The following is a 27,947-nucleotide window of genomic DNA, read 5'->3' as shown; positions in this document are numbered from 1 at the left end:
AAGGAACCATAATACAGTATTATCTGTCTTCAGTGTTTCCTCTAGAATTTTGTAGCAGCTGTAGCAGGCACCCCCAACACCCCCCCACCCCCAACCAGTGTGGCGTAAAATGCATTAAAAAGTGAAGAGGAATACATACACTTGCAACAATATTCTGTTATAAATTACAAGTTAAAATACTAGTAATTTTTTGGATAGGGAGAAAGTAGGTGTAGCATAAATGACAAACTGGACAGAGGAATCTTTTATCTTTTATTATAATTATCTGTGTAGTTTTGACGATTGCTGAATTAAAATCTCTTAATTTACTAAATGAATGTTGGAGTCAAACTTTGTCATATGATCAATTAGTTGTAAAAAATAACACATTAGCCTTTATAAAGCTTATATGTAGAATCTAAACAGGCTCCATTCATTAGGCAGTATGTGTTAAACTGAAAGTAACATTCTAAATGTTTTCAACTGTAAATCTTATCTAACTTAACATTAGCTAGTTTAATCTACCTTTCTTTCTTTCCTCTATTTCTCCATTTCTCTGACGTGGCAATATTTAAATAGCTGTGGGTTTCCGCCGCAAAATACACAGGGAAACACAGAAGGTACATCACCAGTGCTTTAGCTACATAACTAGTTCTCTAAAATTTTGTGGCTAAACCTGCCCAATTTGATGATTTTTATATGGTGTAAAATATTTAATATGGGGCAAAATTATATGGCATAGAAAAGCACACCACACAGCATAAGATTAAAAAATATAATTTTTGTTAATATTTTGTATTAATTTCGGGAATTAAAATATATCAGTAACTTGAAACTGTATTGAGTATCTTCTTCCGGTATGTTCTTATTTAGTGGGGTCCTGTGTTTAGAAGACACATGGAGATGCTGTTGTGTTGCAGTGGTTGGTCAGACACCTTGTGTTTGTAGTGGTTACTGCACTGAGTAGCCCTGGAGAGCCCCATGCTGCCAGAGCAACAGGGCTGTGCTGGCTTTTTCTGCTTTGGTTGGCCTGGCCCCAGTCACTGAGGATCTTGTGTACAGAATGGCAACCTGCTCTCTTGAAGAAGGTAATCTCCATTTAAGAAATAACAGTTTGTAGTAAAATATTAAGTGTAGACAGTGTGAAAGATGTTGATTCTAGAATGTTTTATTTATATTATGTTTTTTATTTATTAAGTGGCACCCTAATCATGCAAAGACCAGTTTCTTTAGGAATGGTGAAGAATGTTATTTTGAAATTTTCTTTGTTGCATTGAGTTATTATTGTGTTAATAACTTATTGACATATCTACATCTCATTATTTTAATTTATGACACAAGCATTGAATCATGTATTCAAAATCTTTATGCTGACACATTATTTTGTATGACAGAAGGACAGAGTGCAATCATGTTAAATAGAAAGTTTGAAGTAGAGTTGTGTGATGGATGTTTTTAAAATTAAATATCGAAACTACTGAGGCATGGTGGCGCGGTCTCACACATCTCCCACGTCCTGGAGTTTTGGGTTTGAGATCCATTTATGGTGCTTTTTCACCACATGGGTTCAGCTCTACTCGACACGGCTTGGCACGGCATGTTTAAAGCTTGTCGCTTTTCCACTAGCAAGGTTCCCCTGCGAAATGGAGCCGATGATGTCGCAAAACTAGTCTCTAACAGGAATCGCTGGCTTTGAAAATCACAAACAACAAAAACACGTACTTGGTTCCAGGAACAAGGTACCAGATTTGGCCAGTGGTAAAGCAAAAGAGCCTTGCCAAGTTGAGTAGAGCGGTGTAGGTTCCATGCAGTGGAAAAGTGGCATTAGTGTCACTGTCAATGAGGGGATATGAGATGAATGAATGAATATATGAAAAAATGAATGAATGAATGAATATATATAGAAACTGATGTTGCTGCTAATATTGATTACAAGATGCAATGCAAAACTAATTCAAATGAATATTGGCCATAGAGGGCGGCACGGTGGCGCAGCAGGTAGTGTCGCAGTCACACAGCTCCAGGGGCCTGGAGGTTGTGGGTTCGATTCCTGCTCCAGGTGACTGTCTCTGAGGAGTTGGTGTGTTCTCCCCGTGTCCGCGTGGGTTTCCTCCGGGTGCTCCGGTTTCCTCCCACAGTCCAAAAACACACGTTGCAGGTGAATTGGTGACTCGAAAGTGTCCGTAGGTGTGAGTGAATGTGTCTGTGTTGCCCTTTGTGAAGGACTGGCGTCCCCTCCAGGGTGTATTCCCGCCTTGCCCCCGATGATTCCAGGTAGGCTCTGGACCCCCTGCGACCGTAAATTGGATAAGCGGCTACAGATAATGGATGGATGGATTGGCCATAGACAATATATATATATATATTGGGGGTTCGAGTCTCTAAGTCCTGCTCGGGTGACTGTCTATGAGGAGTTTAGTGTGTTCTCCCTGTGTCCGTGTGGGTTTCCTCCAGGTGCTCCGGGTTCCTCCCACGGTCCAAAAACACATGCTGGTAGGTGGATTGGTGACTCAAAAGTGTCCATATGTGTGAGTGTGTGTCACCCTGTGATGGACTGGCGCCCCCTCCAGGGTGTGTTCCTGCCTTGCGCCCACCAGTGATTCCGGGTAGGCTCTGGACCCACCGCAACCCTGAACTGGATAAACGGTTACAGATAATGAATGAATGAATGAATGGTGCTGTCTTTTGAGAGAGGTTTGTATTTCTTATTTTTCTGTTGCTGTATAGTTAGGCTACATTTGGCTTATGTGAATTCAGATGTTTTTGTCAATAATTGGTGTTCTTTTATCAAAAAACCTGTGGAATATTGCAATTGCTTAATATAGAACATGGTAATGGCCTATATAAGTTATTAGAATGTTAAGTATAGCCTGAACACACAACGCGAAGATATACAGACTCCATGAAAATTTGTTTTTATCATGTCATATCTTTTCATTGAAAGATTGATGCAAGTTGAAGGGACCCAAAAAAAAACATAAATAGGAACATTTTGACTGTTCAGAAACATTCAGATGAAATTAGGCACTACGCAGGGTGAATGGAATTGGGACACGTCACATCTTAAATCTCCTTACAGAGTGCACTACAGCTGTCAAACTATGGCTTTTATGTCTATGAAGTCTCGACTTTTATAGTTTACGATATAGGGAGAATTTTCTGGAATAAACCATTAAAATGTGTAATTGTTTAAGGTTTGAATAGCAATAAATTCATAAACTTTTCTTACAGCACAGTAAAATAACTTGTGATGTTGTCAATACTGATGGATTGTTTATCATTGTATTTTATTAAACACAGCATTTAAAGGAACATGGTAACATTTTGTAGTGCTGAGCCTAGAGATCACTGCAGCATCACAGAGATTTTGTTTAATTTATTTTTATTTATCGTTACGCTTATATAGCGCATTTCTAGACACCCAAGGATACTTTACAAACAATACTGCTCAGAACGCCATTCCTTTCAAGACTCAATCCACAAACTCATTGGCAAGATGCGCCAGCCAAAAACGCACAATGTACTCTTAACCAGGAACGGCCGTCCACCTGAAGGACTGCATCGGGCACTAGGATTTCACCCAGGACAGAGTGCCAATCCATATCTGGGTGCACACACATTCACTCACACATCCAGACATTCTTTCACATACAAACTCATTCACTCACACCAGCATAATTATTAGAGAAGCCATTTCACCTAACCTCCATGTTTTTGGACTATGGGAGGATACCGGAGACCCCAGAAGAAACCCACACAGACATGGAGAAGGCGTGGAAGCTCCACCCAAATAGCACTTGAACCCAAGATCCCAGCGCTGGGTGGCGAACATGCCAATCACCAAGCCACCATGCCGCCCGAAGGTGCCTTTTGAAGGTGAAAATATTACATAGTGTTCCTTTAAACTTGTGTGAAAATCCACAAGTTCAGCAGTTAAAGAAATTCTCAGACCAGTTTGTCTGGCAAAAAAAGGTTATGGTAAAAATAACAGAGATTGATTTTCTGCCCTGTTTTTTCCCTGTTCACTGGTTGATGTGAACATGACGTGAACAAAACCTGCTGGCAGTGTCTGCATGAATGATTTTATATAATGCATTTACTCCATAAGATGATCTTATTGAATCATTATATGAAAATGTTGGTGTACCAGTATTTTTACTGGAGTGCTTGGTGGGAGTACACCGAGTAATGCCATTACTGTTTATGGAACTTGTAAAAGGACACATCAGATCACTGCCATGTTGCAAAAAAGAGGGAAAAAGTACTTGTTGTTCTATTTTGAATGTACCAATGGGATATATATTTGGAGTGTCAAAAACACTTATAAAATGTGTGCAATCAAATATATAATATGTGCAGGAAAGGAATCAACCTATAACATGATGTCTTCAGCAGTTATGGAGTGTTATTTATGACACTGTGTTATTTATTATGGCTAAATACTCTTTGACATATTTATATTTTTGATTTTAGAATGTGTCATATGTCCTGAATTTGCCTCACGTTCTCTGGATATTCTGCCTCATGCTGCCTACACTCTAGACAAAGCAAGGACACATACGTATGCAGATCATGTCTGTCCAGAGAGTTTGTACCTGGCTGGAGCATGGGCGGAGTTTGTACAGTTTGACAATTTGAAAGAAACCTAACAACAACCTGACAAACCAGAATACAACCACACACTGCCAGAGTGCGCTTGAGCGTGATTTGAGAGAAAGTTTATAATCTGGCACCTTTATAGAATGGAGAGAATTCACAGCACCAATTAACCTGTCCAATAATTTGGAATTTTATTCGTCATCTGCTTGTGCCCACCCACCCTTGTTCTATTGGATACTGTGCTTGCATATCAAGATTTGTTGCAGCAAAGTTGAACAGGTTTGAATTTTTTAGTGCTCCACCGAACATATTTTTCTACACCCTGGCATGTCCCTGCAATAGGCTGACAGAGCTGATGCAGAGCACTAACTGAAGTACATTTGAGGAGTGTGGTTCTGATCCATCAGCCTTTAATGGGTAGGCACCCTCACTTGGAACTAAAAAGTAAACATCTTGCACTTAAAGGTGACGTCTACCATTGTGAGGAACTGCAGTTCTCTTTGGTTTGTTTATGTTAAGAAGTACTGTCTCTTTTATGGTGAAATGGTGTGATTGAGGAGAAAAATGGCTGTTGTGTAAGTGGCTGAAATTGAACTTGTCTAAATTTTTATTGTGTTTGTAATTTGAGTTGTTTATTTTTTTAGCACATTTGCTCTTGCATACTTTCAGGCAGTTAGCAGTCACCTGAATGTCATTTCCCTGCAGAGCAGAGAGAGGAAGCCTAGCATTTAAAATAGTTGTGATTTATGAGGTATCTGTTAAAATAGTTTTAATAGATTTTAAATAATTTTTATATTCAAGATTTCAATATCTATCAGAAAGGATAATGTAGTAATATAACCTCATTTTGTTATCATTCATTAGTGGTGTAACAGATCACAAAACACCTGGTTCAGATCATGGGTTTTGAGTCACTGAGTTTTTAGAACACCAAAATAAAAAAGGAGACAAGTGTAAAATATTTAAAATATTGTAGCGATTGTCAAAGAGTACTTCAAAATGGCCCTGATCCCTTAGAAATGGGGAACTTAACCATCTCACACATGCATCACAAATACACAAGCATAGGGTCAAGCAGAGTTAACAAGTGCTTTGTTAATCTAAGTGCACTCATATTCCGCAACATTACAGTGAACATGCAAACCACCCCAAAAACAGTCCAGAAAAAACCAGAACAGTGAAAGGGATGGAGCTGTGCAAATACAGCATCTTCCATGGCTGACGCTGCAGTATTTTCTGTTACTATTTCATTTTCTTTCATTATGTTACACATTAAACTAGTGTTCAGCACGCTGAGGTGGATATACTGCTAGATTTCTCCTTTTTTACGCTCAGCCTGTGTCTTTGCGACCCCTTGTCTCACACAGATATATGTCTGCTCTCTCACCAGATGCTCTGTTCACTTCTAACACTCACACCCCAGTTCGTATGTTTTCACCAAGGCTCTGCATTAAGAAATATTAACCTTGGCGCAAAATCTCGATTCCATGCAGTTATAGTTAAACTTTGGCAAATGATCCATGGTTCACGTGCGTAAATCACCCTCCTGGACCGTGGAGGGTAATCCATAATCCATGATCACTTACACCACTATCATTCATTTTGTAACAGCTTATCCAGTTCAGGGTCGCAGTGGGTCTGGAGCCTACCCAGAATCACTGGGTGCAAGGCTGGAGGGGCTGCCAGTCCTTGATATGGCGATACACACGCAAACATTTACTCACATCTATGGAAACTAAAGTTGCCAATCCACCTACCAACATGTGTTTTTGGGGGAACCCACGTGGACACAGGGAAAACGCACCACTCCTCAGTCAGTCAGTCACCTGGAGCGTGGCTCGAACCCACAACCCCAAGACACCTGAGCTGTGTGACAGCGACACTCCCTGTTGTGCCACCATGCCACCCTTTGCTATGTTATCTTATTTCCAAATAATGTTTATAATTTGTCAATTTTTGGCCTGTTTTGGGCTTTTACAGAACACACTCTTTTTGTAGTAGGCATATTTCCCCTTAGAGGAAAAATGGAATAAAAGCAGAACAATGGCATGTTTTTGGGCTGCTGTAAGTTGGGCATTTGGTAACATAGTTATAGTCAAAGCAATGCCACATGGCTCTTTCACCTTGGGTCCAGAAAGATGGACTAGTGTCACGACTTGCCCCTTAACCTTCATTCCAATAGGTCCAGTGAGGCTTGTCACTTGCTCCGTTTACTGCAGTTGTTGAGGGGACCAAGGGCAGGTTGGCTCCTTTTTCATGCAACTGTTTGAGCAGCATGGACCAGTTTTAGTTCATTTATTATATTTAAGTCAGCATATTTTTTAGGCAGTTCCAGTTTAAATGGGTACTACTTACGTTTGCTTGCCATGTTGACAGTATACTATTCAGAAGGCAAAGGTTCAACAGCATGTTTGACTGCTTTTACTCAGCTGTATGGAGTAATGTTTAAATGAAAATTAGCATTTTGATGTTCCTCATATAGACACATCTTCTTCATCCAATCCACCATGAATTCATGACTTGAAATGGAGTGTTTCCAGCTCCAAATTATATTTTGTTATTTTTAAAGATTTTTCAGTGAGTTCTAAAGAATAAAGAGCAATAAAAACAACTGTATGAGTCACTCCCTATGCTCCAGTGAGAGATTAAAGAGAGGAGGAGCTGGTGTGGGAGACAAATAAGAGAACAGTAAACATAGCAGTACCTTTAAACCACCACATTTCCCACAATACATTTATGCATTTGGCAGACGCTTTTATCCAAAGCGACTTACCAGGCAAATCCAAAGGCTTCCGGGTGGCATGTGCACTTGGGAAATTACTTTGTTTAGCCTAATAGTCTTGTGTATGTCTGTGTACAATGAACCATGATGATTCTGTATGAATACAAATACCGTTACACCCTTAGCAACAGGTATATCATCATACAGTGAGTAAGCTCTGCTACAGACATAAAAACCCCATTACTGAAAATGTCGCAAACGATATTTTGTAGAAATTGAATGCAAACAAGAATCGGTCATATGTTACTTTTCATTAACAGAATAACAGACTCTAACTTTTAACAGACTACACTATAAATGAATGTCATTTGTAATGTAATAGCTTCCAACGTTTTTGGCTGATCATCTGACAGTTTTGTAATTATAAACACATTTTGAATTTCATGCCTGCAGTGCACTCAAGAAATAAATTTGGAGGCAGGGTCAAAATGAGTGCAAGGTTTGTAAAATATATTTTTTCCGTTATGGAACATTACAGGATAACTAGTAAGAAATGAAGGTAAAATGGGTATAAAAGGAGTATTTGCCCAAGGATCAGTCTTTGCAATTTGTTGTGGTTCTCACATTGTGCTAAACTTAGTGACACTGTCTGTCAGAAGTCAATGCCTAATCTTAACTGGCCAACCAGTTCTGAAATCTGGTTGACTGAGCTTTGTTTCAGGGACATGTAAAATAATTATACGAACACTTCATCAGTCTTTCTTCTTGAGATAATGAATAAAATGGGTGTCTTTTGTTGGTGCTTGCAAATGTTTAATAGGTTACATTTGCATCCATGAACCACAGTCTTAATTAAAGAAGCCTTGAAGAATCACGCCCCAAATTTGTTAGAGGGCTATGATTGGATTGTGATTGCTTTTCAATTGTGGCATGAATACAGCACTGCTCTTAGCTAAAATGCGATCCCTGCTTTTTATCTTGCTTTGACACGTTTACAGTGCCATACACTGGAATAAAATACAGTTGAGCTGATTGCATTTTTCGGTGGTTTGTGTTTAGTGCTGACACGAATTCAGCATTTTATTTTTTAAATGGAAATTAACACGTATTTTTTGTTCTGGTACGAAACAGAGCGACATTAAATCAATGTAATGAATGTTTATTTTTCATTATGGCAAGTTTTCTGCATGTCTGGGTTTAAAAGAAATCTCACGTGTATTGCATTTCAATGAGACATATATATTTTTTAAGTATCTCAAGATGTAAAGCAATACAGTTGCGTACTGATTACATTTCGAGGTGATTGTATTCAATTCTGACACTAATTCAGCATGTAATTATTAAAATGCAAATCTTCATCTATTGTTTTTACCACATATTTCTCATGTTAGTTTGGAAAAGCAATGGCGTGTGTGGATTGCATTTCAAATTGTTTTTTCAGTGAGAATATAAGCCCAGTGCTGCACACTGATTTGTGATAATAAAGTGTGGATATTTGTCAGTAGTCGAGTGATATATCTGGGGCTTTAGGTGGTGAGCTAATTTAGCAGTTATCGAACAATAAAATCTGATATTACGCAGAAGCCACCAAACAGTGCTTACCAACCTCCCAATTCTAAATTCTTTGTAACAGGCACATTTGAGCACATTGTGATTTAAGTTTATTAGACAAAGATCTAACTAACCAATTAGCATCATCTAACAACAACATAAACATGAACATAAAATTGATTATACAGTCTCCTGAAATTTAACTTTATTATGATATCTGTTAATTTGCAGCTGATGAGGGAGAAATATTTATGAAATGGCCCTGCTTGTGTTTAAACGCAATTACATGTAATGATTTTAGTCTTAAAAGCAGAGTCTACACACAGAACTAAGATGTTTACATATTAAGAGTTTATTCATGACACGACGCAGATTATTGTTTTTTGTTTATTTTTTTTTATGGTAAGAGAATCATGTTATAGTTTTTTTTTTTTTTTGGTCTGGGCAGGATAATCAAAATAAAATAATATACCTAGTTTTAGTGAAATCTTTCCTTGTGGGTTTAAGTTATTTGTATACAGTGCATGTATATTGTGCTCTTATAAATATTTGAAAGAAAATATATTGATTATACTGTCTGCTAAAGCTTTTAGGATTTAATTTTAAAACTGTAACAAAGTTTATATTGCAATAAATCTCAATGTTGATCAATATAGAAAAATTATGATAAATATTTGTCTATATCGCCCCATCGTAGTTCACTCTTTAGCTTCATGTCCTTTTAAAATCTCCTATTTAGGGTTAAAATCAGCACATTTCAATTATAAATCTAAATATTTTTAATATTTTGATTTGCAGGTTAACTTTATTTAAAGACAGTCCTGACTGCATGCTGCTCCAGTTTACTCCCACAATCCAAAAACATTTTGGTAGGTGGATTGACTTTGTGAAGTTGTCCACAAGGGTGACTGTGTGATGCTCTGTGATGGACTGGCTCCCTATCCAGGATATGTTCCCGCCTTGCGCCCAGTGAGCCTCATTCATGAAAACTTTACAAAAAACACAAGTAAACTGCACATAATGTACGAAGAAATGGACATTCCCAAAAACTTTCCACCAGATTCATGAATGCTGCATAAACACAATTTGTTTGTAGAATGTGTGTAGGTTAGTGAATCTAAAATGTTTGCAAATTGGGAGGACCTGCATATTTCTTTGACACAAACATACCATTACCATAATCCCCACCCATGAATTTCAAATGGCCATATAAGGAAGCCCTCGGACTGAGGAGCTGCTGTAAAAAGCCTTACTAATATACACATAAAAGCAGAAGAAAACAAATGTTCAGGGTGGAAAACAATTTTATATATTTTCAAATCTGTAGTTTTTACTTTCGTTCTATATATATATATTTTTGCTCACTTATGGGAAATTATAGTGAGACGGATTATGCTTATGGGTTAAGTTTAGATTTAAGAAGCTGTTATTTGAGTAGTAAGAGATTGTGCTCAAATATAAATAAAACAAATAACATTATTAGTGATACTGTGTGTCAGTGTATTAGTTTAACCTTCATCTCTCCTTGTGGCAGTTTTATTTGAGTTTATCATTATGCTAAATGAAGTGTGCTGGTTATGTCACAAATTCATACGATAAGGAAAATAATCTGGAAATAACGGGCTTAAAAATGAAAGCTTTAAACATTCCAATGTCTAAGGAGCCAAGCATGGACAGCTCCTGCACTGGTTCGGGAACGTACAGGGTACTAAAATGTTGTAACGTTTGATCTAAATAGTGAACAGACCAGAGAGACATCACTCAGCTAATAAACCACAAACCTGTACCATCTTCAAAGACTTTAAAAGTCTTTGTGCAGAGCTGTCGGTTAAATCCAGCAGCAATGCAACATCAGCTGAATACACAGGTTACAGACCTTAAACTCTTTTATATTGCAATGATCCACATTAAGTAACTGTCTGAATGCACGAGTTACAAAATAATTCAATTTAGCAATTACCCTTTAGCTACTGGAACTTGTTCTGAATAACAGGCTGTTTTGTGAAATTTTGGCTGGTTTCTCACGGCCGGGCTTGCTGACCTGGTTAGCTGTTTCCATCACTGCTGTTCGGCAAATGCCTGCCTGTCTTTGCATCTTCTGTCCACTGGGACTGCAGACTGAGGAGTCTGCTGCTGTCACCCATGCGTGGTGTCCTGCTATTGCCTTTGCTAACTGTGGCTGATGATGACCAAGGGAATGTTTGATAATGTTGGCGCTAGCTGTTGATTCGGCTGTGAAGCTCAGATGGTTTTCTGGTTATGGCCAGGAGGAGAATGTACTTGTACATATCACCATCCACTAACCTTTATTTAGAGAGGGTAAACAACAAAAAACTAAGTTTAAAAAAGCTTAAAAGCTGAGGATAAGCTGTCTGTATCATGTTAGCAGAGTTTTCTTTTGAATTGCACTGTAATCCTGTGTGTGGGTTTGGTAATAGCTTCTGGGCCAGTGTCACTACACTCTTGATATACATAAAATTGCATAGTCACAAGTGATATATGAATGATATATTGGCTCATTTTTTGTGCTTGCACTGATGCCTGTAAATTGTCTCAAATGTGGACGTTTTTCACAGTTTTTGCAGCAAACAGTCTCTGGGATTAAATTTCTTTGTAGTGAAAACTAATTTAAAACATGAGTAAAGCTTATTACTTGCACACACAGATAGTGGTGTAAAAACACACTGCAGGTTAAACGACAGTAAGGTACTCTCAAACACCACAGTGCAGGAACCCTTCTTATATAAAACACATGAAAATAGATAGTCATTCAGCATCTGAATTTATTACTGAAACACAATGATAAATGATCGCAATCACTTGTTCAAACTATCGCTCTTTCTCTTCCTCTTCCTCGCTCGCTCGGAGAGGCTTTATTCTGCTCTCTCCATCGCTCTCCAAAACAAACCTGGTGCCGCACTAATTAGCGCCCCTCTAAACCATTCATAAATCTTTGATAAACGTATAAATGAGCTACATATAATCTTAAAGGATAAAATTCAAAAGTACAGAAATGTACAAATACGGAAGACAATGCTTGTCCTATGACAACAAGAATCTGTTGCTTTAATTACAAAAAGATTATTATATATGGTTATTATAGGTATCGGCTACTCCAAGGTGCTAGTTATTGGTTATTGTATTGGCCCAAAAAATTTGAAATCGGTGCATCTGAACCAAGCTGACATGTAAATACTGATCTGACAGCCAAGTTTGACATTTTTCCCCTTTTTTCACTCCCCTGACATCCCTGAGAGTAAAGTGGGAATGTTTAAGGAAAATAATTAAATGTGTGTGGATTTATTGGTTGTTGCTGGTAGAGGTGTAACTTTTTGTAGCTTAAATGTTTGTTTTTGTTATAATTTTGAACAGAGATATGGTCTGACACATCTTTTTTTTCTTTTCTTGTTTCCTCCTAGATGAGGAGGTGGCGGCAGACATGGTTGCTGAAGAATCTGGTCCAGGAGCTCAAAACAGTCCATACCAACTTCGAAGGAAATCTCTATTGCCGAAGAGAACTGCGTGTCCAGCAAAGACAAGTATGGAGGCAAGTATCAGGTGTTGGATAAGAGTGCTGAAGTAGTGTTTTTATCCTTTAGCTCCATTCCAAATGGAGCCATAATCTCTGTGGCCCTCCTGAATGTGTACACTACTGTGGCTCAATTCAGTTTACAAGCATAATGCATTTCAGTGAAAAATTGCAATGAATAAATTCATATTCACAGGATAAAATATTTAGCTTTGACATTTATAAGCAAAAATATCTTTTTACCATTGATGCTCAGTAACATGCACTCTGCATGCATTCCTAAGACTGAAGCTTTTAAATGGATTTTAACATTTAAAATGAAAGTATCAATATAAGTACAACACAACTAATACAACACACATTATAGTCATATTCAATACTTTTAATTGCAACAATATTTTTTGAAAAATGAAAATTCTTTTAATTATTTGTATGGGGAAGAATAAAACAAATACATGTGTAAATTAGAGTAGTATACATGACAAACTGACAGAGTAATCTTTTTTCCTTAATTATAATTATCTCAGTGTAGTTTTTATGATTGCTGAATTAAAATTAATTAATTTACTCAATGAACGTCGGGGTCAAATTTGGTCATTAATTTGGATTAATCCTTGTTAAAAATGAACACATTAGCCATAACAGCTTAATTTTAACTTAATGTTAGCTAGTGTAATCTACCTTTCTTTCTTTCCTCTATTCCCTCACCAGGAGTGTAGAAACTCTGTGGTATGAGTCATTTTTCCACTTCCTGTCTTCCTCACTCCAAAAATAATAACCCTGTGCTTTTTTAAATTGCGGTTTCTTGTAATTGTTTAAATTCTGATGGAGCAGCGGCAATAATTAAGCAGCGGTGGGCCACTGCCCTAAACAACATGTAGCAAAAACACTGGACACCCTACAGCAAATGTGAGAATAGGGACTGGGCTTACTTCTAGGCAGAATGTGTTTCTCTTCTTTGATTCTGATGATTTGGTTTAATGTTCAATAAAGGTTATAGCTTATGATGTTTTGACAAATAATATACTTTGTGACTAAAAACATTTGTGTTTTTTGTGTAAATGTTACAATTGTAAAGGAGAACTATAAAATTGTATTTACATTTACCTTCTTGCATGGTTAGGGAGCATCCACATCAGCAATGGAAAACTTTGGTCATCGTGCCAAGCGTGCAAGAGTGTCTGGGAAATTGCAAGACCTGCCAGGTAAAGATATTTATATCCAGTATTTTTGACAAAGGCATTATGCTTTCTTAAAGTAGTGGTTGACGAGTACATTCTCTGGAGAAACCCCCATTTGTAACCACTTCATTTTCACATTCAGCTGCTCCAGCAGAGCAGTACCTGCAGGTGAAGCTCCCAGATGAGGTTGTACTGAAGATTTTCTCATATCTCCTGGAGCAGGATCTGTGTCGAGCCGCCTGTGTGTGCAAACGCTTCAGTGAACTGGCCAATGATCCTATCCTATGGTAAGATGGCTTCCGTTCTTTATTATTCTGAATGTAACAGCATTCCAATTGATCCATAGCTTGCATGTATTTTCTTTATATAGACCAGGTATGTCAAAGGGGCATTCTAATCTGGCCCAGAAAATTAATGTAGAATCTTCTAAATCAAAATCATTTTGAGAATCGTAACTGATGAATTACACATGGATAATGTGCTATAGTCTGTTCACTAGAGGGTAAAATAGTGAAATAAACTCAAGGCAAAATGTGATGTGTAATTCTTCATTAGCAACCTAAGAATATAATAAAAGTGGAAATAGTGAGTTTCCAAGAAATATTTACTACTTATTGCTTTATACCTAAGGTAAGTAGAAAAAGAAAACGTTTAATGTGTTCACAACACACAGTAGTTCTGAAAGAACAGAATATTCGGCACAGTTATTGGACACATTGTGGTGAAATACGCAACCATTTGCAAGGGCAAGTCAGAACAAGGAAAATAATTACATCGCTAGCTGGATTGACGAGACAGAAATCTGTTTTTAATTGAGCCATAAGTGACATGTCCTTTGGAAATTACTTAATAACCTTACTGTTAATGAAAAAGCAACAGCATTATATCTATACACTCATGGCAAATTTGTGAAGATGTCTAGCCATAAGGCTGTAGAAATTGTGCACTAACAAGCACAATCAATGGAATCAATTTGACCATACATACAGTACCAGTCAAATATTTGGACAACCCCACTCAGGGAGTTTTTTCGTTCTTTTGGGCCATTTTCTACATATTGAGACAGTACCAGTACCAGTCAAGTTTGGATGGCATCTTCTTCAGCTTTTTATTATTTCCTATACTGTAAATGAATATGCAAGACATTAAATCTAGGGCTGGTACACAGTTCAATACAGTGAATAGCCCTATTCCGCCAGTGTCCAGACTTTTGATGGGTAGTGTACATTTGCAGATAGAATTTCAGATCCTTCTGGTATGTTACTGCTTTGTTTACCAGGTGAAATTTAGGCTATGCTCACACTACCAACCTGTAGTGACTTAAGTCTGATTTATTTATTATATTTGTTTAAAAATATATTTTTTATTTATTTAATTTTTTTGGGCCCTAATTCGACATACAACACACAGAGTACATGAGTGCAGAAACCATTATTTTGTGATAATGTGTGCACTACAAACAGTGAAGGAAGCCATTTGGGGCATCTCTTGGTCAAGAAGTAAAAGTCCTCAGACATTTATTTTTATTTTCCACAGTTAGGGTTCTTACTTCCACCAAGCATACAGCACATATTTCACCTGTCCTCCAGCAGCTGCATTGGCTTCCTGTTGAGCATGGGATTGAATACAAAATCCTTCTTCTCACCTTCAAGGCTCTACATGGTGTGGCTCCTTCATATCTGTCTGAACTAATTTCTTTGTGTTGTCCTTCCTGCTGTGTCTACTCCTCTAACATTCTACTTTTTTTTTGGTGGGGGGGGGGGTTAATGTAGTTACAGATTTTGTTTTACGTGTATGTAGTTGCTCAAACGCAGTTACAAAATCTGTTACATTTGTGAGTATTGTTTTACAAATTCAATCTTTTTGACCCTATTTTCACTCCATACTTAAGTTCCAGGCGGGCACAACTTTTTCTGGTTATGTAACCTGATTTCAGTGGAAATGGGTTCCACATATAGGCCTGTTGGTGGAAAGGTTCTAACAGTAGTTCTGTTGAACACTCCCACAGTACAGGTATGATTTGGGTGGTGGATCATACTCATAGCTGCAGTGGCACTCACTTGGTGGTGGTGGGTTAGGGTGTGTCACGCTTGTGGATCAGACACAGCATTGCTGCTGGAGTTTTAAATCCCTGCAGTGTCACTGCTGGACTGAGGATAGATTACTATCCAAAGTACACAGTGAGTGTACACAGGGTTTAAAAACTCCAGCAGCACTTCTGTGTCTGATCCACCTGTACCAGTGCAACACACACAGTAACACACCACAACGTCAGTGTCACTGCAGCTCCACCACCTTGATTATACCTGCCCTGTGGGGGTCCTGTCCATTTGAAGAACCGGGTGAAAAGGGAGGATCAAAGTATGCAGGGCAACAATATGAACTACAGTGTGTAATTTTAGAACAACACAGTGCTCCTGTCTGGTCAGTGGAACTGAGAGAATGGACATTGAATGTGAAATCAAGGAGACATTCATAATATTATGACTCATCTGTGTAAACTGCAGTATGTTTTAGTATGTTGACATAGCCTTGCAATTTTTATTTTCTATAGCTGCCTCATTAACTGTTTTATTGATTATTAGAAAATAATGTTTTAAAATTGTATTCTGCATTTCTTAGACTGGCTATGATGCTAAATAAATTGTACTTTCTTGAAATGATTGGTCAACAGGAAGAGACTATACATGGAGGTTTTTGAGTACACCCGTCCTATGATGCACCCTGAATCAGGGAAGTTCTATCAAATTAATCATGATGAGTATGAACAGCCCAACCCATGGAAGGAGAGCTTTCAGCAATTGGTAATATGTATTTCTGCTCATTTAATTTCTATTCTGTCTTAAATGTAAAGGTGTTTTTCTTTTTCAGTTATTTCAGATTCTGGCAAACTGACATCTTCATTATATTATGTTCTGTTGTCATTTAAAAGGCACAATGAGCCCTCACGAGTGGCTTTTTAAGAATTAGTTCTAGTTGTGTTGTATTTCGTTGTGTGAGCCAGTTTACACTATTGTGACAGAATCTAACCGAGGTGTGCTATTTTTCTTCCTTTCAGTATAAGGGAGCACATGTAAAGCCAGGCTTTGCAGAACACTTTTACAGTAACCCAGCCAGATACAAAGGGAGAGAAAACATGCTGGTAAGCTTCAAGCTTTTGTTCATAATAACTTAATTTTGAGGTCTGCTCAAAATTTTTGATTGTTCTGCCATTTATATCACTCTTTTCTCTTCTTTCATAAGTATTATGACACCATTGAGGATGCTTTAGGAGGGGTCCAGGAGGCTCATTTTGATGGGCTGATTTTTGTCCACTCAGGCATCTACACAGATGAGTGGATCTATATTGAGTCACCGATCACTATGATTGGTGCAGGTATGTATATATTGGTAAAGGTTTAACTTCTGGAAAATGCTTTCTTTTGTACCCTGTTGTAATCAAATTAATATTTTCCAGCACCAGGGAAAGTAGCAGACAAAGTAATCATTGAGAACACTAGAGATTCAACATTTGTGTTCATGGAAGGGTCAGAAGATGCTTACGTCGGTTATATGACAATAAAGGTATGTGTTCATTTTTATGGGTTGAAATGAACAAGATACCAATCAGTGCTAAAATTGAAACCACAAATGAAAGAGTTTTATGTTGAATGATTCTCATAGAATCTTTTATTATTTACATTTTTATATATTTAAAAAAATGTTTGCAGTTCAACCCCGATGACAAATCGGCCCAGCATCATAATGCACACCACTGTTTAGAGATTACAGTAAACTGCAGCCCCATTATTGACCACTGCATTATCCGCAGCACTTGCACAGGTAAGCTGAAACCCTGCATCTTGAATCCAGTATTTTAGATCTTCATGCTGCTCCTGGCCTATTACTTTTAGTTGCCACTAACATTAATCTCTTGTTTGCAGTGGGTTCGGCAGTGTGTGTTAGTGGCCAAGGGGCTTGTCCCACCATCAAAAACTGTAACATCAGTGATTGTGAAAACGTAGGTCTCTACATCACGGACCATGCACAGGTAACGTAGCATTTTGCATGTAAAAATATTTGTAGGTCTGTGCTGATGAAGCATTTTATTGGCTCATATGGAACAACACTTATAGCATTTCCTACCTGCCTACCTAAGACATCCTTAATTTTACATTTTAAAAGATTTTAAAACTAATACTACTGCACCCAGACAATGCATTACATTTTTTACACAGTTTAACCATACATTTGCTTGTAGGTCTGGAGGTGAATTGGCATATTTCTGTGTCTGCACTTGAGTGAGCAGCACACATTTTGAATGGCTGAAAATGTTTACTGTTTTTCTTCCCCCTCAGAGTGCTTAGAGTAATGTTTACTTCAGAAGCTTGGTTTAATGGCGGAAAGTGACACTTGTCTGTTTTATTGTCAAGTCAAACCTCCAGTTTATTTGACTGTTTCTATGTGATTTAAAATGGCAGTAATAGTGCAGCAACAAAGGCCATGGTGCTAAACTTGGAGGCGATTCTGCCAGCTGTGGTGATCGTGTGAAGCAGTTGTGTGAGCTGACACTGATGTAATTGCCATCTAACTAGAGCTTCTCAATAACATTTCTTTACATTGCTGGATGATGTTTAGAATTCTGACTAATTAGACAGTTGCCTATGTGGGCACTGAGATAAGGTACCAAAGCTACGTTCACACAGCAGGTAAATGTGGGCCAAATTTTTTGTCACAAAATCAAATTTTGTTCTGCTGTTCACACTGTCTATGTAATGTAACCTATATCTGACATCAGTCTGAACAGATCATGCTCATAATCTGACTCGCATGTGCAACGGGACACTGGAAGGAAATGTCAGCTTGTTTCACTTTCGTTTTTGACATGAAGGAATGGGACTGGACTGCTGTTTTACAGCTGTATCACAAAACCTCCATTTTCTTTATTACAGTTTAATTCTGAGTTAAAAGTGGATTGTAAATTAAAGATTTTCAAGAATATTTAAAGGGATTTCACTCACCGGGTCTCTTGTAGACATGGCATTTTCAAAAAGGAGACAGACAGAGACATAATGAGTTTAATATTTACATGATCCACATATAAGCAACCTTCCTACCAACATGAACAATATAAGACTGATAAAGAACTACTAAGCAAGAAGCTTATCTTGTGTTGATTTTAAAAATCATAGATGAGTAGGGTTGCAAAATTCTGGGGGAAGGGGGAAATATATACTGATATTTTATTGTATATATTGGCTAAAATAGTTACATATGATACCAATACAGTTGAATAGCAAAGCTGTTCCTCAATCCCAGGCATATGGCACATTAGACACTGAAGGGCTATTGACACCACACCCCCTGCACTGTTCATTCCTCCATCACGTGTATAGCATATGTCCAGATGCTTTCTAGAAACTTGACACTCACCTACTGAAAGCACATATTTAGGCTTATATTTTTATTGACAGTAATAGCATTGAAACATTTAAGCAACTTTTAAACCAAAGAGTAATCTCACAGTTGCTTGCTATCTGATAAATCAGAAAAGCTTAATGAGCAATTACATTTGACGTTAGCTTACCAAGGCTATCTACCTATATATATATATATTTTTTGCCTCAAGTTTCTGTAACCAAGAATTAATACTTAATAATTATTTTTTTTGTGCAGCACAGTGGCACAGCAGCAGAGGCGATTGCTCTAGGACTGCAAGGGAAGCTTAACTTCCCCTAATATGTCAAAAAATAAGTGATCAAATATATACTGTTGTGTGTACATGTCATTGAATAAATATACACTACAACGCGCTCAAATTTTGTTCAGAATCAGCTTCTTAACACTGCTAAAGACGCGGCTTTCCTCTCAATCATTCCCTTCACAGTGCTTCACAGTAGCGTCCACAGAGTTCAATAGCGAAGCAGTGAAGTGCAGCGAAACGAGACGAGTCATTGAATAAATGCTGGGCTTTGTCCCCCCCAACTCTGGGGGTCTATGGGGCAGTGGGCTGGCCTCGGTTGGCCCGGACGCTCAGCTTCTGCATGATGATTGGATGATCTGTCTGAGGCTGAATCCCTTTTTGATTGACTGACAGCGAAACGAGCGAATCAGCGATCCTTTGGTGTAAATTTTCATTCTCTTCTGAGTTGAATCGAAGACTCTCAATCCTTTTAGCGGCATTTTCTTTGTTAAAAACGACTAGTGACAAATCAAACTTCTATTTCTGGTGGGGTTTTTTGTAGCTGCTTGTGTGTGGAGACTGACTTCTATCACTCTTTCTGACTTCTATCGCAGTTTCTGTCCAGCGGGTGCTGATGAGCCCCTCCACCGTCACAAAGCACTCACAGGCGGACACACTTCACATGGGCCAAGGCCGTTTAAGCAGCCTAGCTCTGCTGGCCATTGAGAGGACACTAGTCAAGTCCCTGGAAAAGACGCCTTGTTGGTACAACAGGGTCATAGATCATTTTCTTGAAAAGGAACGGAGGGTAGAATTTACGTATAAATAAACTGACACATTTTATGATGTAGGCCGAAATTGAGCTTCCCCTCTTTGAAAGACCAGTATCCGCCACTGCACAGCAGGTAGTGTCACAGTCACACAGCTCCAGGGACCTGGAGGTTGTGGCTTCAAGTCCCGCTCTGGGTGACTGTCTGTGAGGAGGTTGTGTTCTCCCTGTGTCCGTTTGGGTTTCCTCCCACAGTCCAAAAACACACGTTTGTAGGTGGATTGGCAACTCAAAAAGTGTCCATAAGTGTGGGTGAACCTGAGTGTTTGTCACCCTGTGAAGGGCTGTTGCCCCCTCCAGGGTGTGTTTCCACCTTGCGCCCAGTGATTCTGGGTAGGTTCTGAACCCATCATGAACCTGAATTGGATACAGACAATGCGGGTACAGACAATGAATGAATAATTATTTATTTGAACACGGAGGATACTGAGGTTTAGGAAGAAGCCTGAAACTCTTAAAGCAAAAATGCAGGACATGCAGAGGCCAGGCTTAAGGAGCTTGTGGGAAAATACCTTTATTTGATTTGATGTTACATTTGATTTCTTATTTTTTTTAAGAAGGAAGGCGGCTGTTTTACATTTTGAATGGCACTTTTTTGGGGAGGGGGGGAGTTGCATTCTTTTGAATTTCTTTTTAATTGAATTTTTTGGTTGTTCAATGAAAGAATTAAGCATTTATAAATTTCTTCTTTCAACTGTCAGTTATTATTTGTATTGTTATGCCTTCATGTCTGCTGCTGACAAAAGATGGTACATTGATGATGGTGTATGATTAGTTCCTTTAAATTGTCAAATATTTCCTACTAAAAATTTCCCCAAAATTTCCATGGAATGTTTACTTATTTTGGAATATCCAACGTTCCCGAGCTAAAGTTCCCATGGAAAGTTACTGGAAATTTATTGGAAAATTTCCATCGCTTTGCAACCTTATAAATGAGCAACATGGATTAAATATAATCCAATCCTATAAATGAGTATCATGGAACATGGATTAAGAATTTCCCAATATTTTGTACAAAACCAAAATGCTCTGATCAGGCCTTGTCCTAAACACCTCAAATAAAAATGAGAGTACTGAAGTCCCAATAATCTTAATGGCCATGGACTGACGTAAAAGTCACATGAATTGTGATCTGGCTGTTCAAAGGGAGTTGCATTGCCACAAGTCAGATATGTATCGGATTTCAATACCACCTTTTAAAGTGGCCCACTGTTTTATAAAAAATTAAGATTGAATGTGATGTTTGCTGCAATGTGTCTGTCACATGAAGAAACGGATTGGATTTGGGCCACTTTTACCTGCTGGGTAAATGTAGCCCATGACACTATATATTTCTTCACGCTAGATGGAATAGAAATCATGGATATAATGGTTGTTTTGTTAGTACCACTTAAACTAAAAATCTGTATAATGTGACACAAGTTTATGGAAAAACAAACTGCTTAACACAGTCTTTAATGTATTACTATTTTCTTCCGTTATAGGGCATTTATGAAGACAATGAGATATCAAATAATGCTCTAGCTGGGATTTGGGTGAAGAATCATGGAAACCCCATAATCAGACGGAATCACATCCACCATGGTAGAGATGTGGGAGTGTTCACTTTTGACCATGGCATGGTAAATTACATTTAATAGCCTGTTATCGGATACATTCCAAAGTAAATTTTGGAAGTCAGTTCATCATGCTGAGAAATGAAGTGTTGTTTTTAGTTCTAATGTTTGAAATGCAGTAGAACATCCACTATTCAGATTATGTAAGGTGCTTAAATTTAAATGTTTTAGGAGCTGTGAATTATGATGAGTCTTGTTCTCCTCACCACAGCGCACACACAACTTATGTTTTTAAGCATGTTTTACTGAATGTTCTGTGACGCTCTGCTTCCCTCTACAGGGCTACTTTGAAAGCTGCAATATCCACAGGAACAGGATAGCAGGTTTTGAGGTGAAGGCATATGCAAATCCAACAGTAGTACGTTGTGAGATCCACCATGGCCAGACAGGGGGCATCTATGTGCATGAAAAGGGCAGAGGACAGTTTATTGAGAATAAGATCTATGCAAACAACTTTGCAGGTGTATGGATTACCTCAAACAGTGACCCCACAATTAGGTGAGTGTTGTTGTCTCATAAAGCCATTTTTCCTAATTATTCTCACATAGCATTGAAGCTACAAGTGGCATGTCAGGACATCAAACAAACCAATAAATATTTCAAAATGTGTATATTGTGGCTACATAATTACATCTTCTCATGTCCATTTACAGGGGAAATGCGATCTTCAATGGCAATCAAGGTGGTGTTTACATATTTGGGGATGGTCGAGGTCTCATAGAAGGAAATGATATCTATGGCAATGCCTTGGCAGGGATTCAGATCCGGACCAACAGCTGCCCTATTGTCCGACACAACAAGATCCATGATGGACAGCATGGGGGCATTTATGTGGTGAGTAAAAAAAAAAAAAGTTAAGTGAGATGCAGTCTTGAGTATACTCATTGACTGTAAGTGGAGCAAACACACAAATTGTAGTTTTGGAATATATCTCATTAGAGTTAGAGTAGAATATAGAGTGGAATATATCTCATTAGAGTGTGAAGCAAGATGTGGGAGGGTTTTTTTTTTTTTTTTTAAGCCAGATTTCAGTTTGCTTTACTTTTTTTAAAAATATAACCACCTGTTTAGTGTATGCAATATTTTTAAATCATATAAACTAGAACAGAACTAGCCAGGCAAGTGTATAGCCTCCACATGCCAGGTTTACATATGAGTGTTACAGCTAAGCCTCTCGAAATTAATAAAGACAAACCCCTTTATCTTTTATAATTAGTCAAAAAATAAAAAATAAAAATAAAGAATAAACGCTTAGATGTGCCAGGTTGTGTCCTGGTTTCCTGTTTGCTTATGCTCTCTGAATGATGTAGAGCATCTTTTTATATAAAGTCCTTGTATTTGTGTGCATTTCTGGCAGCATGAAAAAGGCCAAGGTGTGATTGAAGAGAACGAGGTATACAGCAACACCTTGGCTGGAGTGTGGGTCACAACAGGGAGCACACCTGTACTGCGCAGAAATAGAATCCACAGTGGCAAGCAGGTATATAAAAATGTTGCAGACTGTCATATTCAAGGCTGTGGGGTTTTTTTTTTGTCTGCTGTTAAACTGGCAAAATAATTGAGAAATAATCATTTAATAATCATTTTAAAAGTTTTAATTTTTTAACTACCCAGACTGCAATAAACCTGTAATTATCCATTTTTACAATTCAAGAATAAAGTTTCTTAACTTAAGATAGTAAAGAACGTGAGGAGTTCTTCATCTAAAGTACATAATATCATTAAACTATTAAGAGAATCCAGAAATATCTGTGTGTATGGGAAAAGGCCCAAAACCAATATTAGCTGGCTCTGATCTTTGGGCTGGCACAGAATTAAATACAAACATGTTTCTTTATTGAATATACATGGGGTTTGTAGCTGTTTCATTTTGTTTATTTTAATTTTCAAAGTGTACAATTTTCAAACTGTACATGCTTCTATGTGTCTGCAGGTTGGTGTTTATTTCTATGATAATGGACATGGCGTGTTGGAGGACAATGATATTTACAACCACATGTATTCTGGAGTTCAGATCAGGTCAGTTCTCATGCACAGCATAAAGGTCAAACTGAGGGATAAAGAGTTGAGTATACAACTTAATGTGAAATGACAGTGATTTGGCATAACATGACAGTGGTTCATTTCTTTACCACAGATCATACATTTTTCTTTAATAAAAAACTTTATAATAATTAAACAGGGTTTTTATTAACAGAAATCCGAGTCTCACCATAGACATAACATCATTCTGTTAATTAGGACAGAAATGTATTTTTAGTAAAATTTGTTAAAATTTATAACTGAATTAAGTAATATCATATAATTTGAAAATCTTTTAAATATTTATTTGTGTCACTCTACAGGACTGGAAGCAACCCAAAAATCAGACGAAACAAGATTTGGGGTGGGCAAAATGGTGGCATTCTTGTTTACAACTCTGGTAAAGTACCTACCTTCTTTCACAAGCCCTCACAAGTTGAATAAATGATGTTTGTTAGCCGTTCGCCATTTATATAAATTCTAACAAAAAGAATGTGAATGATCAAGTATCATTATTTATTATTTACTAACTGTACATTTTAATATGTTGTCAGGTTTGGGATTCATAGAAGACAACGAAATCTTTGACAATGCCATGGCAGGGGTTTGGATCAAGACGGACAGCAATCCAACGCTCCGCAGGAATAAAATTCATGATGGAAGAGACGGAGGGATCTGTATATTTAATGGTGGACGAGGTTAGAGCTCCATTGTAATATCTATTGACAGTGGGTCAAAAACAGTTTAAAAAGAGCTGATATATTTAACGACTCCTGACATGTACAAGCATTACTTGCATCTTGTAGTGATCAGAATTTTTTTTTTTCCAAATTTGATATGAAGCATTTATAAATGTATTTATTTTTAAATAAGCCTGGTTGATTTATGTATTTGATTCATAAGGGCTGCTGGAGGAGAATGACATCTTCAGGAATGCACAAGCAGGTGTCCTTATCAGTACGAACAGCCATCCTGTACTGCGAAAGAACCGGATATTTGATGGCTTTGCTGCAGGTATGTGGGAAATCATTGCCTTAGTCTTACAGTTTGAACCAATTGAGATGCGTGTTTGACTAATTATTTAAATATTTCTATGGATCAGGTATTGAGATCACAAACCATGCAACGGCAACCTTAGAGGGCAATCAGATTTTTAACAACCGCTTTGGTGGGTTGTTTCTCGCCTCTGGAGTCAACGTAACAATGAAAGGTAATGTTGAGCATACTCTTGATGAATAGACATGGTTAGTGATCATTTCTCATTTGACAGGCTAAACCCGTCATTCCTAAATTCTCTCTAGATAACAAAATAATGAACAATCAAGATGCCATTGAGAAAGCTGTGAGCCGAGGTCAGTGCCTGTACAAGATTTCAAGTTATACCAGCTATCCAATGCACGATTTTTACAGGTAACCCCCCGCCCCCCCTTAGTAGCACTTGCTGTTTTTGAAGTTTTTTTGTTTGTTTGTTTTTGTACTGTAGTGCAGTCAAATGAATTTCATGACTTTCTCTTTATGCAGATGTCACACCTGTAATACAACAGACCGCAATGCAATTTGTGTGAATTGCATCAAGAAGTGTCATCAAGGACATGATGTAGAGTTTATTAGACATGATAGGTTTGTATATATTATACAAATCAATTTCCCAAAAAAAGTTGGGGTGCTGTGCCAAACGTCAATAAAAACAGAATACAATGATATTCAGATCATTTAAGCCCTGTATTTAACTGAAAAGTTTACAAACATTAGTAATATTGAAAATGATACATGTTTTAATATAAATATTCCCACCCCTGGGAAGACCCAGAACACACAGAGGGAGGTCTGGGTTTCTTTACTCGGACTGCTTCCCGCAACCCGGACCTGGATAAGCGGTGGGTAATGGATGGGATGGAAATATGCCCATTTTTAATTTCACTTTTCAAAAAATTTGGGACAGTGGCAATAAAAGACAAAGGCAACTTTCTGTAATGCTATTAAAATAAAGTAATTAGCAAAAGATCAGTGCCCAGATTGGCTTACAAAGGGCATCTCCAGAAGATGGGGAGAGGTTCATCATACTGTGAAAGACGTCACAAGTGTCAGTTGTAAAATTAAAATAGCAAAGGACTGGGGATTTATTTTATTGTACATTCTGAAATGATTCAGAATCTGGAGAAATCTTTATATGCAGGGGACAAGGTCCAAAGCTCATATCGGCTGGCTGTGATCTTAAGGCCCTTGTGTGACACACCATTAAAAACACAGGATTCTTTAGCAGAAATCATTAAATGGGCTTAGAAATGCTTGTGAAAACTATTAACCGTGAACAAGTTTCATTGCTCTATCCATCCAGCTTTTTTGTAAGTGTACACATAAGATCCATTATGCACCCACATACCGTTAGAGCCAGCGTCATGGTCGACTTGTACATACATGAAGATACCATTAATATTGAACCTTATATGAAAGTTTGATGTAGTTTTAGCAAGACAATGCCAGTCGACATTGTGTGGATTACAGCAGCATTGTGCCGTAGTAAAAGGTTTTAAACTGGTTTAGACCCATAGAACATATTTGGAACTTTTTTTTTTTTTTTTTTTTATAAAGACTGACTTTATATTAATATGGAGCAGCACTAATAAAGCACTACACTAATAAAGCATAAATATACGTAGAAATGACTGTCTTGCCATGGCACAAGGCCAGCAGATGACAGAAAAAAGTTAAATTAAATGCAGTGTGTAAATAAATTGTACATCATTGCATTCTGTTTTTATTTACATATTCCCAGTGTCAAACGTTTCTGGAAATTGTGTTTCCTGAATTAATCATCTGTTCATATTTCTTGTTCGCATTAAAAGTTGTAAAAGTGCTGAAATAGTCTTTTCAATCCTCAGGTTTTTCTGTGACTGTGGAGCTGGGACTTTGTCAAACCCCTGCACGCTAGCTGGTGAGCCAACACATGACACGGACACACTGTATGACTCTGCGCCTCCTATAGAGTCCAACACACTGCAGCACAACTGAGGCCGAGCATTGACCCCAAGAGACTCTATAGCTTTAGTCCAGTGCTGATATTATTCTAGAAATAACTGAATTTCCACATAAAAGACAAAAGCAGAACACTTTAAAAATGGGAGAATATTCAACATGAAAGACCACTTTCAAAATGCAAGCTATGAGAACTCAAGGACTTGAGGATGTTTTTTAAAGAAAAAAGAAAAAAGGACAACATTCTGCTGTGGATATAGCGCTTCCCCTGCTTTCTTTTCATGCAACAATTTGAAGAGATCGATGGTAACACTTTTCAACGTTGGGACAGCACAGTGGAGAATAGTGACTTGGAATGTTCTTGTATGGCACGAGAAGGACATCACATTTTTTACGGAATTTATGCAGTGCTGTGCGGACCCTAGATGGAGAAAACTGAGCCATATGGGAGAAAAAGAAAAAAAAAATCAAGGAAGGTGGTTGCTTCACATTTGGAATGAGTGTACAAGATCTCACTATTTCCTAAGCGCCTGTCTCCAAAAACCATTGCCACCATTTTTTTTAAACATTGGTATTTGATTTTAATCCTTTCTCATAGTTTTGTATTTTTCAAGCAAAAATCTTACATGTACTTGAATGTGTTTTTATTTTATTAAATATTAATTTTGGGGGTTATACCTTGACTTACTGTAATTGTACTCATTGCAGGAAATATGTTCTTTCTGTGAAAGAGATTTATTAGGAAAAGAGAAAATGAAAACACTAATTCTCCAGCAATGTCTATTTTAAATGTGAGTGGGTGGGGATAGTGGGGTAAAATGCTAGAAGTGTTTTCACGAGACTGATGTGAAGATTTGTATTCTTTTTCTTATAATTTTAGCCCACTTTTTAAAGAGCAGTAAGATACTCCTAGTTAGTCTTGAAACTGTCCTCCTGCTTTTAGAGCTGTTTCCTGGTGACACATCCCCTGCAATATTTACTGGAGAAATATCTTGGAGTAGCAAGTCTCGTGAAATCACTGCTTCTTGCCTTCTCTCAGAATGTCCTGGGTGAAAGGGAATAAACTATGCTGGAGAAAATTGTAAAGTGGCTTCTTGCTATGTTGAAGCTCATGTCTATAGCTTCCCACCCCCCCCCCCCCCTACTCTTTTTGGCTTTCTCATTCAACTGTATTTGGTGACTGTGGGTTCTTATTCAGCCTGAATTGTATGCATGTTCCATGACATCTAGACTTAATATATTGTGGAGTACTCAATAACCATTATGTAGATGTTAGTAATT

At 37.7% G+C, this 27,947-nt stretch overlaps 1 protein-coding gene across 3 annotated transcripts in view; it reads left to right on the top strand.

Moving 5' to 3' along the window:
- The window catches only part of fbxo11a (F-box protein 11a), a 51,466-nt gene extending 23,556 nt beyond the window's left edge, over positions 1-27,910 (top strand). For 2 of the 3 annotated variants that reach the window (XM_066680116.1, XM_066680114.1), the window contains exons 2-22: positions 12,271-12,398; positions 13,504-13,585; positions 13,704-13,848; positions 16,236-16,365; positions 16,620-16,703; positions 16,805-16,937; positions 17,019-17,125; positions 17,272-17,383; positions 17,485-17,591; positions 21,537-21,674; positions 21,949-22,166; positions 22,322-22,502; positions 23,026-23,148; positions 23,602-23,687; positions 24,014-24,090; positions 24,245-24,388; positions 24,594-24,704; positions 24,793-24,900; positions 24,992-25,100; positions 25,212-25,310; positions 26,573-27,910. In XM_066680116.1, coding sequence (XP_066536213.1) covers positions 12,291-12,398; positions 13,504-13,585; positions 13,704-13,848; positions 16,236-16,365; positions 16,620-16,703; positions 16,805-16,937; positions 17,019-17,125; positions 17,272-17,383; positions 17,485-17,591; positions 21,537-21,674; positions 21,949-22,166; positions 22,322-22,502; positions 23,026-23,148; positions 23,602-23,687; positions 24,014-24,090; positions 24,245-24,388; positions 24,594-24,704; positions 24,793-24,900; positions 24,992-25,100; positions 25,212-25,310; positions 26,573-26,702 — 2,532 coding nt within the window. In that variant the 5' untranslated portion in view covers positions 12,271-12,290 and the 3' untranslated portion in view covers positions 26,703-27,910. Of the gene's footprint in view, positions 1-852; positions 1,068-12,270; positions 12,399-13,503; positions 13,586-13,703; positions 13,849-16,235; positions 16,366-16,619; positions 16,704-16,804; positions 16,938-17,018; positions 17,126-17,271; positions 17,384-17,484; positions 17,592-21,536; positions 21,675-21,948; positions 22,167-22,321; positions 22,503-23,025; positions 23,149-23,601; positions 23,688-24,013; positions 24,091-24,244; positions 24,389-24,593; positions 24,705-24,792; positions 24,901-24,991; positions 25,101-25,211; positions 25,311-26,572 lie in introns of all 3 variants that reach the window. The other variant, XM_066680115.1, reaches the window with a different exon arrangement.
- Positions 27,911-27,947: the final 37 nt, after the last annotated feature.

This window comes from Hoplias malabaricus, chromosome 8, assembly GCF_029633855.1.
Source record: "Hoplias malabaricus isolate fHopMal1 chromosome 8, fHopMal1.hap1, whole genome shotgun sequence".
NCBI lineage: Eukaryota > Metazoa > Chordata > Actinopteri > Characiformes > Erythrinidae > Hoplias > Hoplias malabaricus.
The sequence above is the reverse complement of the archived record's forward strand: the minus strand, read 5'-3'. Positions and strand labels throughout refer to the sequence as shown.